We start from the raw sequence: 17,735 nt of genomic DNA, 5'->3' as shown, positions 1-17,735 counted from the left end.
TGAATCTAATTTTGGCAGATTCATAGTTATATGCTACACACAGCTGATTCTATCCAATTTACTGGAGAATTACCATCACCATCCAACACTATTATGGCATTTTCCAGACAGAGCATAAGAGGGTTCACAGCTGTTAATATGGTGGGGAGGGTCATTACTAACACTAAGGCAAACCTGGCTCAAACGCTTGTTGAGGGAGGGATTGGGGGGGTTCAGGTTGCTCCTCTGTTTGTGCTGTGGGCACAGTGAGTAAATAGAGGCGGCTATGAAGACAAGACAGACTTTTGACGAATATGGAAACACATCAGAATACAACGGGGCACAGCAAAATGTTCAGTGATAAATCAGATCTGAAGGCGTTCATTCGGTCCCTATTGGGCTCATATGTACTCGGTTAGACTCAAATTAACCCTTGGACATTTTACTGTGAGGTACCACAGTAAAAATCAGATAGATGTGCTTTCATATGATCCGGTATAATTATTTTCAGATGATGCAATTTTATCTCACTCTCTTTGTATCCAATTATCCTGGTGCAAAATGTACCAAAAGATAAATGTAAAGAAGACTTCTTCAGTCTACTTTAGAATTGCCTTCACCATTCACAGCTATAATAGAATTCTGCAGGACTGGATTTCAGTGGGTTAAAGTGTTCATTCAGAGGAGAGGAGACTAGGGATCGTAACACTAAGACACACCTGGCACAGATGGCGGTTTTTGAAGGGACTGAGTGGGTTCAGGCTCCTCCGTTGCATTTTCTGTGGGTGGGGCCAGTAGATGTAGGAGATGGTAATAAAGGCATGATGAATTTTAGCGGAATACAAACACACACAAGATTACCATGCAGGTAGACTGTACTTTTTATATGTTACTGTGTTACTATCTTCAGATGTGAGACACACCTGTCACAGATGCAGGTTGTGGGAGGGGTTGAGGGGATTCAGGCTCTTTACTTGCATGAGCCCCAAGCCGTGTCAGTAGATGTTCAATTTGGCCATGGACACTTGACAGATATTTGCCTGAAATAATTACATGATAATTCTGTTGGCAAAAGGCTGAACTACTTGTAAAAAAGGCTGAACTACTTGGAAGCTCCCTGAACAAATTTTGGAATTCTCCTCTAAAATAGTATTTTTAAGGAAAGCAGACATTTAACCAATTGCAATAGTGCCCATTATATGTTAGCAAGTAAAACAAAATGTTCAAGTTTGGCTAACGACATTTCAATTATTGTGATTATGATATTTTGCTTAGAGACTAATGTAGATTCTTACTTAGCTAGCTAGTTGCAAAAACAGCTTCCGAGCCAACTTACCTCATCAAAGCTAGATGAAACTAAACAGCTAGCTGGTGGTTAACTATGAAAATAAGCTATTAGATCTCCAGCACTATTGAACACTTTATCAGATTCACAACACACTACCATAGCCTCTTCTATGGGTAATAACACCTTTCACACTACTGTCTTTCAAACTCATATCTTGGAAGTGTCATATGGTAACATATGCCATTTCCACTACTGTGTTCTAATATTGGATATAGTTTTTGGTAGAATCAGTGTTAAGAGTTATATGCTACAAACAGCTGACTTGCTCTAATGAACGGGAGAATTGCCATCACCATCCAACACTGCTATTCACCAGACAGAGCATGAGAGGGTTCAGCTGTTAATATAGTGGGGAGGGTCATTACTAACACTAAGGCTAACCTGGCTCAAACGCTTGTTGAGGGAGGGATTGAGGGAGTTCAGGTTGCTCCTCTGTTTGTGCTGTGGGCATAGTGAGTAAGCAGAGATGGCTATGAAGACAGACAGACCTGACTAATATGCAAACACATTAGGTTACAATGGCATACAGTACTGTAATTCAGTGTGTTAAATAAGCTCTTAAGGAATACATTTGATCCCTATTTGACTCATGTGTACTCCGTTAAGAGTTGAACCAACACAGGATATTTTACTGTGAGGTAACGAATGTACTGAAAAAAAATCAACAAGTGCATGTGCTTTTTATATAATTGTTTATATTTTCAGTCTCTCTCTATTTTTCTCCAATTACTCTGGAAAAATGTACCACAAGTTAAATGTAAAGAAGACTTCCTTCAATTTACTTCAGAATTGCTTTCAACATTCACAGCTATTATGGAATTCTGCAGATCGGCTGTTCATGACCAGGACTGGATTTCAGTGGGTTAAACTGGTCATTTGGAGGAGAGGACTAAGAATTCTAACATTAAGACACACCTGGCACAGATGGTTGTTTATGAAGGGGTTCATGGGGTTCAGGCTCCTCCCTTGCATTTTCTGTGGGTGGGGCTAGTAGATGTAGGTGATGATAATAAAGGCATGATGGATTTTTGTGGAATACAAGTACACATAAGAATACAATGCAAGCATATTGTGCTTCTGATATATTACTGTGGTATTATTTTAGCATAATATCACTTTTAGCCTAGCCTATTTTCGTTTTCACCAATTTGCAATCAGTCATTTGGCCATATACATATGTATTTACAGTAAGCTCCATAATGTTGGGGACAAAGACATATTTTTCTTGATTTGGTTCTGTGCTCCACACTTTTAGATTTGTAATAAAACGATTCACATCGTAGTTAAAGTGCCAATTTTCAGGTTTCAATTAAGGGGACTTATACACTTTGGTTTCCAGATTACCTGTTTGTAGGACCTATGATTTTTCAGGGTGAAACTGTTAATTGGGCAAGGATGGTTAAGAATCCTCCTATTCTAGGACACACCTGGCACAGATGCAGATTGTGGGAGGGGTTGAGGGGATTCTTTACTTGCAAGAGCCCCAAGCCGTGTCAGTAGATTCTGAAGTTGGTCATGAAGACTTGACAGACATATCCCTAAAATAATTACATACAGTTGAGGCAGTACGAAGACTGATCCACAGAGAAGCTATCTGGAAGTAAGGGAACTCTTCTGTTAAATGGCTAGAATTTTTAAGGGAAGGAGGAATTTCACTATTTCTAACTTTACTGCCCGTATATTTCACTCAGAACAACACTCAGCCATTAGGTCTCCAGTGCCAACAAATTCTTGATCAAAATCACTACACACTACCACACTACTATGGGGAACAACACCTTTCGCACTAGCCTACTACAGATCTTGGAAACATATGGTCACAAGGAAATGAACGAGCTCAATTCATTAACTAATAATTGGGTGCAGAGTCCCACAAACTATACACGAAATAGATAAATGGACAGCACTCACAAGAATACCACGTATAAACTATTGTTTTATTACTTGAAGGTACAGTATGAGGGCACAACTGGCACAGCCTAAGCCTTCCTTGGAGTGCTGAATCAAATTTTCGGATCATTTCATATAGTTCTATGCTACATACATTTGGTTTGATCCAATTCATTTGAGAATTGCTATCATCATCCAACACTACTATTCTCCAGACAGAGCATAAGAGGGTTCAGCTGTTCATATGGTGGGGAGGGTCATTACTAAGACTAAGGCCAACCTGGCTCAAATGCTTGTTGAGGGAGGGATTGAGGGGGTTCAGGTTTCTCTCCTGTTTGTGCTGTGGACGGAATCAGTAAATGGAGAATATCATTATAAAGACCTAACAGACTTCTCACTAATAAGAGCACACAAGAGAAAACAATGGAGATGATGGTTAAAATAACACAACAGACTTTCAACTAATATGCACATCAGCATACTGAATACAGAACGGTTCACATCCACCATTGGATTTTAGCAAGATTAACTGTTAACCTTTTGGAGGACAGGGCTAAGAATTGTTGCACTAAAACATAGCTGGTACAGGTGCTTGTTTTGGGAGGGGGGTGAGAGTGCTGAGGCTCCTCCCTTGCTTGCACAGTGCGTGGGGACAGAATATGCAAGATGTTTACAAAGACACCACAGACATTTGAAAAAAATCACGACCAGTCTGCCTGAGTCCCTAAATATAGCCTTGTTTTTAATTCTTCTTCTCCCACCTCGCAAACATTGAAACTAGCCTAGAAGCCTGTCTATATTTACGTCTGTCTTTCTGAAAATAATAAACATGGGTCAAGTGCTTCACTTTTTTAGTGCAGCAGTCATTCTCTGAGATTACCTTTTTATTAACCACCACTGCCTACATAAGGCCCCCACCCCATCACCACCTGCCATAGTTTAGACAAAGAAACACAGTCTATGGATGATGAAAAACACAGTGGGCAGATAATATCACGCTGTGTTAGCACTGAATAACTTGGCTGAATGGCTAATACAGCACCATGACAATATAACCATGTTAGAATAGCTTTGATATAGGGAAATGATGAGGGAAAATCCTGTCGGAAGAGACAGAACCCACAAATCGCTCACAGCAGCACAAGCAAATAATCTGATCGACTCCAGACGAGGTGTAAGGTGGCAACAGCTACAGAGGTCAATGAAATACAGGCCTTATAAAATGTATAAGTCACATCCAACAATTGACTTGGACATAAACGGACAGTAACACCAACATTATCCATGTTGAGTGATAAGAATTAGCAGTGTTTGCACTAACAAATCCATGGAGTTAACTTACACAGTAGCCTAACATCTCAACAAAAAAACATTTTCAACATACAAAAATGCCAAGTTACTCAGGCATACAAATCACTGTCTATAAGTCATTCATTAAAACCTGCAAAATCTAGGCCTGTCATTAAAAGCATTGATATCTAAATGAGGCCAAATTACAGCTAACGATATCGGCTATCTTAGTTCACACAAATTAAACAAGCTCTATTCTAAAGTAATGCTATTCAAAATTGCCTAAATTATTTAATGTGACTTGTGTTCATGTTTAGAAAATTGTGTTCACAAATAAGATTTTTTTATTGTACATTGTTAAATAAATTATACTATTTTACTCATTTGGCTAAACTTTATCTGACCCACAAACATACAGTACATTAATGAAGCAAACATACACTACATGGCCAAACGTATGTAGACACCTGACGTATTAATATTGAGTTGGTCCACCCATTGCTGCTATGACAGCCTCCACTCTTCTGGGAAGACTTTATACTAGATGTTGGAGCATTGCTGCAGGGATTTGCACTTCCACTCGGCCTGAAGAGCATTAGTAAGGTTGGGCGATAAGGCCTGGCTCGCAGTTGGCCTTCCAATTGATCCCAAGGGTGTTGGATGGGGTTGAGGTCAGGGCTCTGTGCAGGCCAGTCAAATTCTTCCACACCAATCATGACAAAACTATTTCTGGACCTCACTGTGTGCCTGGGGGCATTGTCAAGCTGAAACAGGAACAGAGCTTCCCCAAATTCTTGCCACAACATTGGAAGCACAGAATCATCTACAGTAGTTTGCATTAATCACATCATTGCATTAAGGTTTGCCTTCACTGGAACCCCACCCAAACTGTGGAAAAACATCCCCAAACCAAGGGGTGTCCACATACTTTTGGCCATATGGTTTATGTCTGGATAAGTCTGCAGGATTCAATATTTTATTTATCTATCTATCTACAGTATGTATTTCACAACCAATAATTATTAAGTTGCAAATATACAAAAAACCTGTACATTTTGTAAGAGTATAAATATAATCTCTCTGATGTGCAATCTTTCATCAGCTGTTTAAAACATAAATTTAAATGATGGCTTCCATGAGGAAATTATTGTTATTTGACACAAAGTTTTAATACATATAGAAAAACATAAATGCCCTATTTATGCAGATACCACAAAGGGATAAAGAACCACCTGGGTAACTCTCTTTTGGAGTCAATTCACAACAGCCCAACAACTACAACAACTAATACCGAAACAACATGGTTAAAAGCGACATGAGCGGGCATGACTACTTCTACACAAACAAAACTTAACAACTGCGCTCTGACATTCTTAAATCACCACACCAACGAGATAGGACAGAAAGCGTACACCAATCACAAACAGAGACTGGCTGCAACAGACAATTGCTTGGTTTCATTCAGTAGGAGAGTGCACAGCACTGTGACTACCAACTGGGCACCAGGCTAAACAGGAAGTATTCAAACATGGCTCTAGATGAAACCAGCCAATGCCTATTGCAGATGTGTTTAGCGTTGGAAAGCTGGCCATGGTCAAGCCACCCCTCCAAAGCTAAACCCCAAACTGATGGCTACAGACCTTCGTAAGGCTCTGTTCCTTGGTCTCCATCTTCTGTGGAGGAGTGGAAAGAGGAACCATGTAGGGATGTTAAATGAAAATGCTCCATGGGATTTGACCATGGTACAACATGGCATTTAACATTAGTTTCAGAGGAGGCGATTCCGGCACTCCAGTGATACAGAAACATGCGCACTGCACATAAATCCGAATCCCTCACAAGATGGAAAACATTAAGGCTCCCACTTCTGTTGTCAACCACACAGTGAACAAACCTGTTTACATATTATTGGCTACTTCTCATTTTCATGAATAGACCACACTGAACTGGTTCTCATAGCTAAATTTGTGCTTTTCACACATGGTGAATCAGTATCCGTGGTTGTGAAATGGTGATTTAAAAATTCCTAAGTATATCAAAAATTATGTCTTTTTCTTTAAAAAAAAAACAAAAAACAAATCAAAACCTATAAACCAATACAGAAAAAACAAAGCATAGAAGCAGAAACACAGCAAACCGTTATTTAAGGGTACTGTAGGTTGTCCAAGCTGCCAGAAAGTGGACTGGGATATTTCAAGTTTTTCTATTTTTCTGTAAACATTTCTATTAATCATTTCTCTATTAGCAGAACAACTATGCTGATGTTTAAAAAACAAAAACAAAACTCAGAACGTGTGTTCAACCTTTTGCTCCACCAAACAGGAACGTGTGGGCACAACCCCAAGCTCTGTTCTCCGGAAACATTCAATTACTTACTTCTGTCCAGCGTCCCCTTGGAAGGGACCTGTGGTAGCTGCCGTCCTCTCCGCCCGGACACGGGGGTACTCGTGGGGCTGGTTTGGACCGATCCGCTGCGGGGGTGCGCCCTACGGGACACACAGCGGTTAATGTTGAGTGTGCCGGGTGCCAGTCACCTGAAGCGAACCCCCACAATGCCAACATCTTCCTGAGCACCAAAGGGGGAAAAAAATAAAATAAATAATAATAATGAAACAAACAAAAATACACTCCACAGTAGCGCTCTGTGCAAAGGGAAAAAATGGTTTTGGACTAAAACACCAAACAGCGCAGAACCACATTAGGCACATAGCTTTCCAGGTACCAGGAGAAACTCTTTACAATGCTAAAAACAAGAGCTGATATGTGTAAATTGATAAGAAAGGATTGTATACTTTTTTAGATATATGCTGTTTCGCATATATACATACAACCCTTCACATGCGCAACCATTAGGGTGTTCCTTGTTAATTTAGGAAAGCCAGACAGTGAACTTAGCTAAGACTCAGCCTTAGCCTTGTACAAAGACTTGCTTGATTTTTAGATTAGACATTTTTCTAAAGATATTTTAAACGGATTGCATGACCATGACCACATGTCTGAGAACTTTTACTAACTTTCAAAGCTCTACAACACCCATACTGTTGTGCAAAATAATCTCTTCAAATTTCACTCCTAACTACTAACAAGTTTCTCAGGCAGTTAAGACGCCAGGCTTTGTGCACGGACGAGCCTCATGGTCTCGGACTGAATCCAGACCGTGCCAGTGCTAACTGAAACCAGGAAGACGTGCAATTGACAATAGGGCATTGGAGGTTAGGGGTCCACATTATATTGCTCTCTACTGAACCCTGCTGGTCAATGAGGTGCCTGTGGACTCCATATCAAAGCTGTGTATGATTGGCCTTCCTCCAACTCAATTCTATGTGAGCTAGGCTGTGGGCTGCAGTGTAAAAAAAAAAGAAGGCTGGTGACACTACATGTTTTGGAGGAGAATTGCGAATGTACAGACCAGACAACAAATGGGTCTACCTCCACCAAATTATGTTTTTGTGTAATTTAGCAAACTCATTTAGCGAAACATACCCTAATTCTTAAGCAAAAAGTCAACATGGGTCTAGGTCCGCAGCTACTAGGTTGTTCAGCAACAGAAATTGGCAGTATCTAACAGTTACGCATGTCTGACTCTCTCTACGCATCTCTCTCTCTCTCTCTCTCACACACACACACACACACACACACATATATACTTTGTTTATACAAACACATGGATATGCTGCACATTGTACCCAAGTAAATTATAATATAAGTGCAACATATCACAAATGCATATCATGCTGTGGTATGGCTGTACAGTACCTGTGGCACACGTAATTTACACTGTGGCAAATAAAAAGCTTTTTTGGTGAAGTAACTACATTTTCAGACCATTTCATAAAATCCTCGAAAATACGATCATTACAGGAGTGAATTAAACCAGGAACAAATTAGAAAGCATTTTAAATGTATTAATGTAATGTATCAGTTAAACCTTACAACCTAAATTTCTTTCTACAGATGCAATATAAACCTTTCTCCAAATAAAAACATTAACATCCTGATATGATTTTTTGAATGATTTACATTATTCACATTACTGAGGACAAGGGCCAGGCCTAAAGTGTAAGATGGTGTTATGAGCTGTGTTGTTAGAATGTTGTTTAATAGTGGAAAATACACTACCATGTCCATGAAATAAAAATGACCCATAAACTAAACCACAGTACCTAACAGTACAATAGCCTTCTTAGCGCCTTGTAGCAAGACATGATTTGGCCTTTAACTTTATGCTAACTTCATGTTTTTTCATTGAATTGAAACAGAACAGAGATTGGAGTGAGACCGGAATTGGACTGGACCATCCATTCAGGATTCTCTTAAAACACCTCAGTCAGTGGCATCCCTACAGACCATGTTTTGGCACAGTTGGAACATTGCAGCATATTAGTCATTTTGCTAAACAACAATTACACATTTGGCACAAAGTCTGGTCATCTCATCAAAATTCTTGGCATTATGAAGTCTACAACAAGGGTGATGTCAAATGTAATAAAATAAAAAATAAAAATAATAAACTTGCAGTTATCTTGCTATGCTGCAAGGAGAAAGTAAGTAGCCTTGAGTGTCTAAGTGCAAGACAGATTTAGACACCCAGATAATTGCTTGATGAGCCACAAAACAAATAGATAAATTAAAACATAACCAACAACCAAAAGGAGATGCTGTTAAGTATTTCACAACACTGTTAGTACAGAAACAATGGCAGTCACACACCATTATATCCATTTGGAATATAAGTGGTGTGTCTAAAACAAAAAAAAGTTAGTATCTACCGTCTCTACTGTATGTGTCTAATCTACAGATGGAAACAAAAGTACATCACTGTCACTAGGGAAGAAAATAAAAGGGTGAGCTGGCAAAAGGGAGGAGGGGAGGAGGACGGGGTTACTGCGTGAAGAGGGGGGCGGAGGAGGGGAGAGCGGTTGAATTAGTTGGGCTGTTGTGATTCGTCTGGGTCACCTCGTTAAGGCGGGTGAGGGAGGGGCGGATCTTCCGGACGGTAAGGACGGCATGGACCTCATGTAGTTGGAGTCGGGGCGCTCCGTGGACCGTGAGCGGGAGGAGGAGGAGAAGGAGGGGCGCTCCAGCGCTGGCCTCTGATCAGCTGACCTGGACCTGTGATACTCATGCCTGTCCAGGCCTCTGCAATGCCTGCAATGTTATTCAGAGAACCCACTCAGTGCTGCCCACGGACCTGGAGGGGGCAGAACACAGGACAAAGCCACAGGCGGGGCCCGGCCCAGTCCAGCTCAGCTCAGCTCGGCTCAGTCCGACGCGCAGCCCGCCTGGCCTCGGTGGAAAAGAGGAGGGGGGGTGGGGGGTGGGGTCTGCTAAACACGGCCAGCGGCAGACAGGAAAGGCATGCTAGCTGCATTCCAAAGCTACCCCTCACTCAGTGAGCCATCATTCCGCAATAACTGTACTAAATAATGTTACTTCGTACTGTACAGTATAAAGTTCTCATTTCAGGGCCTGTTTAAGTGTGTGTGTGTGTGTGTGTGTGTGTGTATGTGTGTGTGAAAGTGTATGAGTGTGTGTGCACGTGTATGTGGGGGGAGGAGGGCCATGAAAGGCTGTCACAGATAAAAAGCATCATCAGCCAGGTACTATTACTTTCACCATTATCCTCCAGAGTTACATAGGTTACCAAAATTGAAACAGGACAGGTTCAGAGGATCTTTTTTCTAGTCACTATAACATTTTGTTTAGTTATGGTCATGTCACGTCCAGCACCAGATATTCAGGCTTGAGGGCTGAACAGTTAACTTTGGAACATAGCCACTTTCACCCTCCATTTTGGGAGGCGTAAGGTTCTGTGGCTCAATATTTGTGACACAGAATGTGTGAGGGGACCAATGGGATGCTGCCGGGCTATGTTCCCTTAGTAGCTGGTAAAAACAGCATAGACATGGCATGGCCTCTTGAATGGACAGTAGTAACTGCAAAAATGGCACCAGACTACAAATGGCCATGCACTGGCACACCACACGGCCTCTGCACGTTCACTGTGTGTAAAAAGACTTTTAGGTCATTAAAAAAGGGAGAACTTTTGGCACATTCAACAGTCTGGACTGTACTGTACATGGACAACGGCTTTCAGGGTGATTTTTACATGCGGTCTGGTTGGTCTTCAAGTCCAAAAACTGTAAGGGTAAAAATTTCCACTGTTGATATGAGGGTAGAAACTAGATGAGAAGAAGTAGTGTAAGAAAAGAAGCAAAGTAATGAAGAAACAGCGGTCAACCCCTGAGGGATGGAACCAAAACAATTTCTTTTAAAAAAGATGAAACTCCAGTTTCATTGATTGACAATATTGTTAAACCATAGATTGAAAAAATAAAAAGCACTTCAAGAAATAAAATAAGTTATAACCACAGCAAATATTTTTCACAGTGTGCACAAAATGCACACTTTAAAAAAATATAAAAACAAACTTATCATGTTATCTTGTGTAAGCATTACATGAGTCCAATTTGATGTATAACAATATTTAAAATTTTTTCAAAGAAAAATAGAATAAAGACATTTATATTACACAGACTCACCTTGAATAACATAGCATTGACACAGGAGCATTATACTATGTCTATATAATGAGTACTGTAGCATGCATTAGGCAACATTGCTTTTTTGCGTATACAAACATAGGTATACCATAAGCCTCAAGATTCAGGTGGAAGCTCAAATCACATCAGCAGGACATGGGCTGTATACAATTATACTATAACTGCAAATGCCCATTGTTGTAATCAAAACAATGGTTGGGGGAGAGGAATGACCATAGATGAATGAGGGATTATGGGAATGTGGAGTAGATAAGATGTTCCAGATGCATTGTGTTCCATTTTGTAAAAAAAAAAAAAAAAAAAAAAACTACTCTTCATGAATGTAAGGACCTCTTCGCTGCCATGGGTGGCAACAATACCACTTTAGTTTATCATTCCTATTCAACTTTTTCCCTTTGTACAATATTAAGGACTCGTCCATTTAGCCAAGCATCGAAGACAAATGCTTCCAGGCTAAACAGCAGTCACAGTACAGTATCGTTTACAGTTAAACACCAAACACAAACTGGCTGAAAAGTTGTCCAGCAAAGGGTCAGGCTTAAGGTCAGAAACAGACAGAAATGAATGAGCACCATTGGCCATTATTTCATTGCTGAAGAACATGTGTGCTGTTACCGCCATGCCTGTCTCTCCTGCATCTTGGCCAACAAAGTTAAAGCATTCATGTCAAAAAAGAAAAGGAGAACAAATAAAATGAATCTGAATGATTTTACTTGAGGAAGCACACATCTTCCTTCACTCACTGAATACATCCATCCATCCATTATCTATACCCGCTTATTCCTGGTCAAGGTCTATACCAGCATGCATTGCATGAGAGGAATACACCCTGGGCTGTTCGCCAGTCCACAGCAGCATTCACTTACACACTCACATACACACTCAGGGGCAATTTAGACTCTCCAATTAACCTCACGTGTCTTTGGATGGATGCCGCATGTCTTTGGATGGAAACCGTGCCACCCATCACTCACTGAATGCTTTGATTAATTACATTTATACTGATCGGACGCTAATCAGATATACCACAAAGTACAACATGTACTGTACATTTCCCATTAACAAGGGGGACAAATAAGAAAAACCACTGGACTGCTATAAATCCACTTATCACCCTTTGCCTACAACTCCCATGAGTACTACACTCTATGCACTAACTGATTACCTCATTTTCTCTTCCTTAGGCTGTGGTTCTGCAGAGGCATTCTCTTCCCTTTGCATAAAATGAGAAAGCACACTTAATAAAGCAATAACAATTACTTGAAACTATCTACTTGGAAAGCATTTTACCATGCAGTGCAGTGTACTGTCATGTGGTGTCCAATACATCTTCACCTCACGTAATTGGAAACGTAAGTTACACTGTAAACGTCTCTATCAAAAATATACTTAATAGTGACCTAAATACTGTTCTGGTGTGAAATATGTTATCTGTGTGTCAGTACTTTAACTAGGAATTATTAGCTACTAAAATAACTAGAAATGTATTACACTAAAAATGAAACCAATTGCAAAACTCATCACAAAGAGCAGCTTTCCGTAAGCAGCCAATCAGATAATAAGGAATCTATGACAAATCTACAGCTAACACACTACCCAACTACCCCACTACAGCAGAGCTGTCTAAGAGCACTCACCAGTAGTTCCCACAGGTGCCGTTCATTACATGATTCGACCAAGGGTTTGGCGTATGATTAGGACCATGGTAATATCTTTGAACAGAGAGATTTTTGTGACATTGTGACAGACCACTGAGACTGCTGCTGAAAGTAAATACAAATTTGAAACCATCCTCAATCTAATTATTACAGCAATGCAAAAAAAAAAAAAAACTTTTTTTTAAAGGGCCTGTAGTCACACGGAGACAAAAACAGCAAGCAGGCGCCATTTTTCTCTTTGTACTTGAGGCCATCAGGCCCATTTTCGCTGCACAGACACACGCTGCCAAAACCTCAATAAAACACCATTCTAACAAAAACACAACAAAACAGATCTCCATTAACCTCTAAAAAAGCCTCTAAAACTACAAAGGTAGACTATCTGCGGATATCACCCTGAAGCCACTGTTTGCTATGACTAAGGGTAGCACGTTACCCATATCCCTGGCACCGTTCGGGGGAATCACACCGGCCGTAGTAGGCCATGGACAGCCTCCTCTCCCACTCTAACCTCCTGGGCACAGGACACAAAAGATAATCCATTTGTGGAGGAGAGAGCAAGAGGGAGGTAAGCATCTGTCTATCAGAGGCTGGCACTGCCTCTTTCTGCTGCTACTCCAAAGCTGAGTCTCTGGGCCCACAGAGCCACCCCCCCCTCCGCCACCCCCATCCCCCATCCCTCGACAGAGTGCATCATTATGACAGTAATAATATGCCTGGTTACAGCAGCACTTTTTCTGGGGACTCATCATTTCCCTCGCAGCGAGAGTAGGCTCAGGATGCAGTTCCCCGATCGGCAGCCAGAGGGCAGCCCTTTGTGTAACTTTGAGCCGATAAACCCAGGAACGAGGCAGGCACCCGCTACTGGGCAGAGAGCGGCTCTGGCACTAGCCACACCCACACGAAACCCCTCCTCTGCGGGCCGAGGTCACGGCCAAGAGGGGAGGCGCCACAATCGCACAGCTGAAACATTTCATTACTGAGAGATGAGAAGGAGGGGCGTGGAATGGACAACACAGAGAAACAGAGGCAACAGAGAGCGTACAGACAGGTGACTCAAGGGTTGCTAAAGGAAAAGAGGAACAATGCTTTAGGAGAAGCAGAGAAGAGTTTGTCACCACCACCGCCCACGCCCCAACTCTCCATGCTCCGCCCCAAGGGGGAAAAAATGCTCTTTGATATCAGCCAGCTGATGAAAAAAAGGCTTTCTGGAACTGTCAATGGGTGAGTAGGCACAATGACAAAAACTAGAAAAAAGTCAAATTAGATTTTTCATATTTTTAACAGCTATTACCTGTGTTGCTGTGTTCAGCAATGTTTTTCAGAAATGACTTGGCAAATGTTTGCGTGAGTCATTCCATTTACCCCTGAAGCGGAGCACAACTGTTAAATTTCAACTTGCTTTTTCCTGTGAGAAAAAACAAAATTGTGCTTATCACTTTTTTGAAAGATCCACAAAAGGGCAACTGACACAGTCAGTTTCAAGGATGTGATTTGGAAGTTATTGAGCATGTTTAAAAAAAACATTGACGAAGATGAAACAGGAAGTCACTGGCACAGTAATAAAGGGCGGAGTCTCTACCTCTGTTGTTCACTGTAAGCCCCTTCGGAATACGTGCGAGCCATCCTAGTCGAGCGCAGTAATCTGACTGCGTCTTCTCGATAGATCGGGTGAATGAGATTGTTGCTGCTGCCAAAAAGATTTCAGAGTTGGTCAGAATTTTGAAAACAAAACCTGGTTGGTGGGAAAACAAAACAAAACAAAACAAGACCTTCGATTTTTTTTTTTTTAACCTTTAAACTCAATGGAATTATTTAGTGGTAAGATGACTGACAGGATCTGACCAAAACTCCAATCTGCCATGACTCTGCAGGGTCCCACAGAATGCATATTATGAATGCAGTGTATGGCTCATATAATAAAATCCCGGAATGCAAAACAAAAAAATCATTGACAGACTCCCCCTGCTGGACAACTTTTCACTAGGCCAGTGGTAACCAACCCAGTTCCTGAAGATCTACCGTAGGTAGGTTTTCACTCTAACCCTAACAAAGCACACCTTGTTCAACAGCTGGACATCTTGTTGAGTGGCTAATTAGCAGGTGTGCAATATTAGGATTGGAATAAAAACCTACAGGATGGTGGATATCCAGGCACAGAGTTAGTTACCAACGCACTAGGCAAACCAACATGCTGCTTCTTTCTCAGGTTCTAGAGTGGGTTTGTTCTAGCAGACCGTTTCTAAAGTTTACATGACTTGCTGTACATGTGTGCATTCAAAAGCAAATTTTCACTCATATCCATTCATTTCTAAATGTTACAAGAGTGCTATAGAAACACTAACAACATTTTTTCTCAAAAAGCATTTGAATATACAGTACCAAATTGTACTGCATGCCATATATAATGAGTATCAGGTGGAAGCCTTATGATTACTCTGAGGCTGAATGGGAGAATGCTCATGGCAATGTATGAAGCAAAGATCTATGATGTCATTGAAAGTAACTTCCCATGAACCCCTGAAGCTTGGGGAGGAGCATAAACAGACAGCAGCCATCACCTCGCACACTCCACCCACCCACTACAGGAGAATACAACACCAAGGCAGGTCTGAGAGTGAGTATACACCACGGTGCATATCTAACCTCAGAGGGAGAAACACAAAACATACCACCCAGTGCTGTAGATGGCAATGACAGCACCGTCTGGCTCAGAGATGTGAGGTGGAATGGAAGTGGGAATGTGTATGTTTGGTTCCCATGGAGACAAGACTTGTCACAGTGTAACTTTTCACACATGGACACTGCCTTACTCAAAAGAGGGGGTGGGGCTTTGGTTTAGGACAGGCCAGGACTGGGGAGGCCTTGCCTCTTATCAGTAGTCAAGACCGTGACCGTAACCTGCCACGGTAGCGGTGCAGTGACTCGGGTGAGGAATGACTGTGCATGCCAGGAAGTGCCACTGCCAACACACCACGCCCAGGACAACACCAGCCAGCTACAGACCTCAATACAGCTAATCGGGGACGATCAGGGTGGGAGAAGGCGAGGGGGGGGGGGGGTGTTACATGGGATAGACATGCACACCGAGTGACACTCAGGGAACAGTGTACCTGGACTCTGTGTAATGGCGGTCAGGCTGGCTGTGTCTGGATCGAGGAGGTAGGGTGAGATAGTGGCTGAAGGCGTATGGAGAGAACAGAGAGAGGGATGAATGGGTCTGAGAGGTGGAGAGAAAGACAGGAGGTCAGAGAGGAGGCCTGTGGAGAAAGAGGGTTATGCGGAGAGAGAGAGAGACAGGGGTGACATGGGAGGAGAGAGGGTGTGGGCGGAGACGCAGGCCGCCCCTCGGTCTACGGGAGCATGGCGGGAGATGGCTGCACCTGAGGTCATGTGATGTTCACAGCTGCTCGTTGCCCCTCCCCCCACGACGCTCAAACACGCAAATGTGAACGTCTTCACTCGGTAACTCTTTTTTAACAACTCTCACTGGTTTTATAGAGAATTACATCTTAATAAATTAATTAATACACATATGAACCTTCCTAATGACATATAATTCATTTTCTCTCTTTGTTGCAAATATAAAGGTATAAAACACAATGGTCATGTAAACTATTTTAGTATTCAAAGACCACGTATGTACTGTACCATAGAAGACGAAGTTATCTGTGCTGTGTTTATATTCTGGAAGATAGTAATAACAAGTATGAGCAAAAAAAGGACGTAAAAGTATCTCCTTAGATGTACAATGTGTATTTTGTAATAGAATGTATCTATGTGCAGTGACTACAGTACAGTTTGCACCATATACAGTAAATATCGAGTCAATTGCATGAAACTGTTTGAGAACAGAAATAGTTTGTCTTAGACCACCCAAGGTAATGATTCCTTTTAGCAAGATAAAATATTGCACATTTTGAGGAATACTGAAAACATTTTTAGGGGGGAAAATATTGTAACAGACGTTTTTCAAAGAAGTGATCAAAATGTGCAGCACTGAACAAGCCTTTCTTTATGTCTCTGTTTTGACACCCTGGCAGACATTGAAGGGCCTATGTTAATATGAACAACTGGCAAGTTTTTAAACAACATTTCTTGCATTCAGGACAGTACAGCACATTACCTATCCCATGTTTAATTATCTATTGTTCCCAATGACTAACAATGAAAATCATTCAATTCAAGGCTGAAATACAGTCTAGTGAGCATTGTCACATGCAATTTATACAAGGACACTTTCTGCTTATGATTTCATTCAAGTTTTACAGCTCAGAAATATGAAATCTAATTGGAACAAGGGAAGTTAAAGAGATCTGGGCTGTGGGACTCTCAATTAGAGATCCACTGGAGTCTGTGGACTCACACTGTCCAGACATTCACATGTTACTGGTAAAAGACAGGTTTATAATACACTGTCCAGAATAAGGCTGACCTGATCAGATTAGATGAAAATGGTTATTGCGTTTACTGGTAATCCCCGGTGTAGATTGGCAAATCTAAGCTGTGTAAGGTTTGTGTATCAGGGAGTTAAAGTGTGTCAACTGTTTTGACCCCCATGTTTTCAATTTCTGGATTTTGCACTTTTAAGTAGGACTAATTTACACATTCCAGTGGCATTTTGACATTGAACTTCAACTTCTAAAAGAATTAAATAATTACATGATCCCTCATGAATAGAAATACCTTTTATTCTGCTAGCCAATTACAGAGAGACTATTGAAAAAATCATGTTGAGAACACTGTGGCAGGTGACAGGGAAACATGGAGTAAATATAAAACCTTGCCTTACTATTAAATTCCCAATGGTCAAATCAGATGCCACTGTACTACAAATGGCAGGAAAATGCAAACCACTTCAGAACCGCACGGTACTCGGCATGTCCTGCATCCGTTTCAGTAAGACTTCAAACAAATCAAACACACAGCAGAAAATGGCCGTCAGCCGGGGAGGCAGCGGACGCCTCGGTGAGCCTGAAGGGGATGGCCTTCCTGTGCGTGCAGGAA

General features: G+C 41.4%; 1 protein-coding gene across 6 annotated transcripts in view; it reads right to left on the bottom strand.

Moving 5' to 3' along the window:
• The window catches only part of LOC118233440 (regulating synaptic membrane exocytosis protein 2-like), a 162,811-nt gene that overhangs the window by 58,848 nt on the left and 86,228 nt on the right, over nucleotides 1-17,735 (bottom strand). Inside the window, exons 23-30 of one of the 6 annotated variants that reach the window (XM_035429222.1) lie at nucleotides 15,842-15,907; nucleotides 14,311-14,418; nucleotides 13,165-13,242; nucleotides 12,708-12,782; nucleotides 12,236-12,283; nucleotides 9,464-9,655; nucleotides 6,884-6,993; nucleotides 6,148-6,180 (exon numbers count right to left, since the gene is read on the bottom strand). In XM_035429222.1, the coding sequence (XP_035285113.1) occupies nucleotides 6,148-6,180; nucleotides 6,884-6,993; nucleotides 9,464-9,655; nucleotides 12,236-12,283; nucleotides 12,708-12,782; nucleotides 13,165-13,242; nucleotides 14,311-14,418; nucleotides 15,842-15,907 (710 nt within the window). The remainder of the gene's footprint in view (nucleotides 1-6,147; nucleotides 6,181-6,883; nucleotides 6,994-9,463; nucleotides 9,656-12,235; nucleotides 12,284-12,707; nucleotides 12,783-13,164; nucleotides 13,243-14,310; nucleotides 14,419-15,841; nucleotides 15,908-17,735) is intronic. The other 5 variants (XM_035429224.1, XM_035429223.1, XM_035429225.1 and 2 more) reach the window with 5 other exon arrangements.

Source organism: Anguilla anguilla, chromosome 8 (assembly GCF_013347855.1).
Source record: "Anguilla anguilla isolate fAngAng1 chromosome 8, fAngAng1.pri, whole genome shotgun sequence".
Lineage (NCBI taxonomy): Eukaryota > Metazoa > Chordata > Actinopteri > Anguilliformes > Anguillidae > Anguilla > Anguilla anguilla.
The sequence above is the reverse complement of the archived record's forward strand: the minus strand, read 5'-3'. Positions and strand labels throughout refer to the sequence as shown.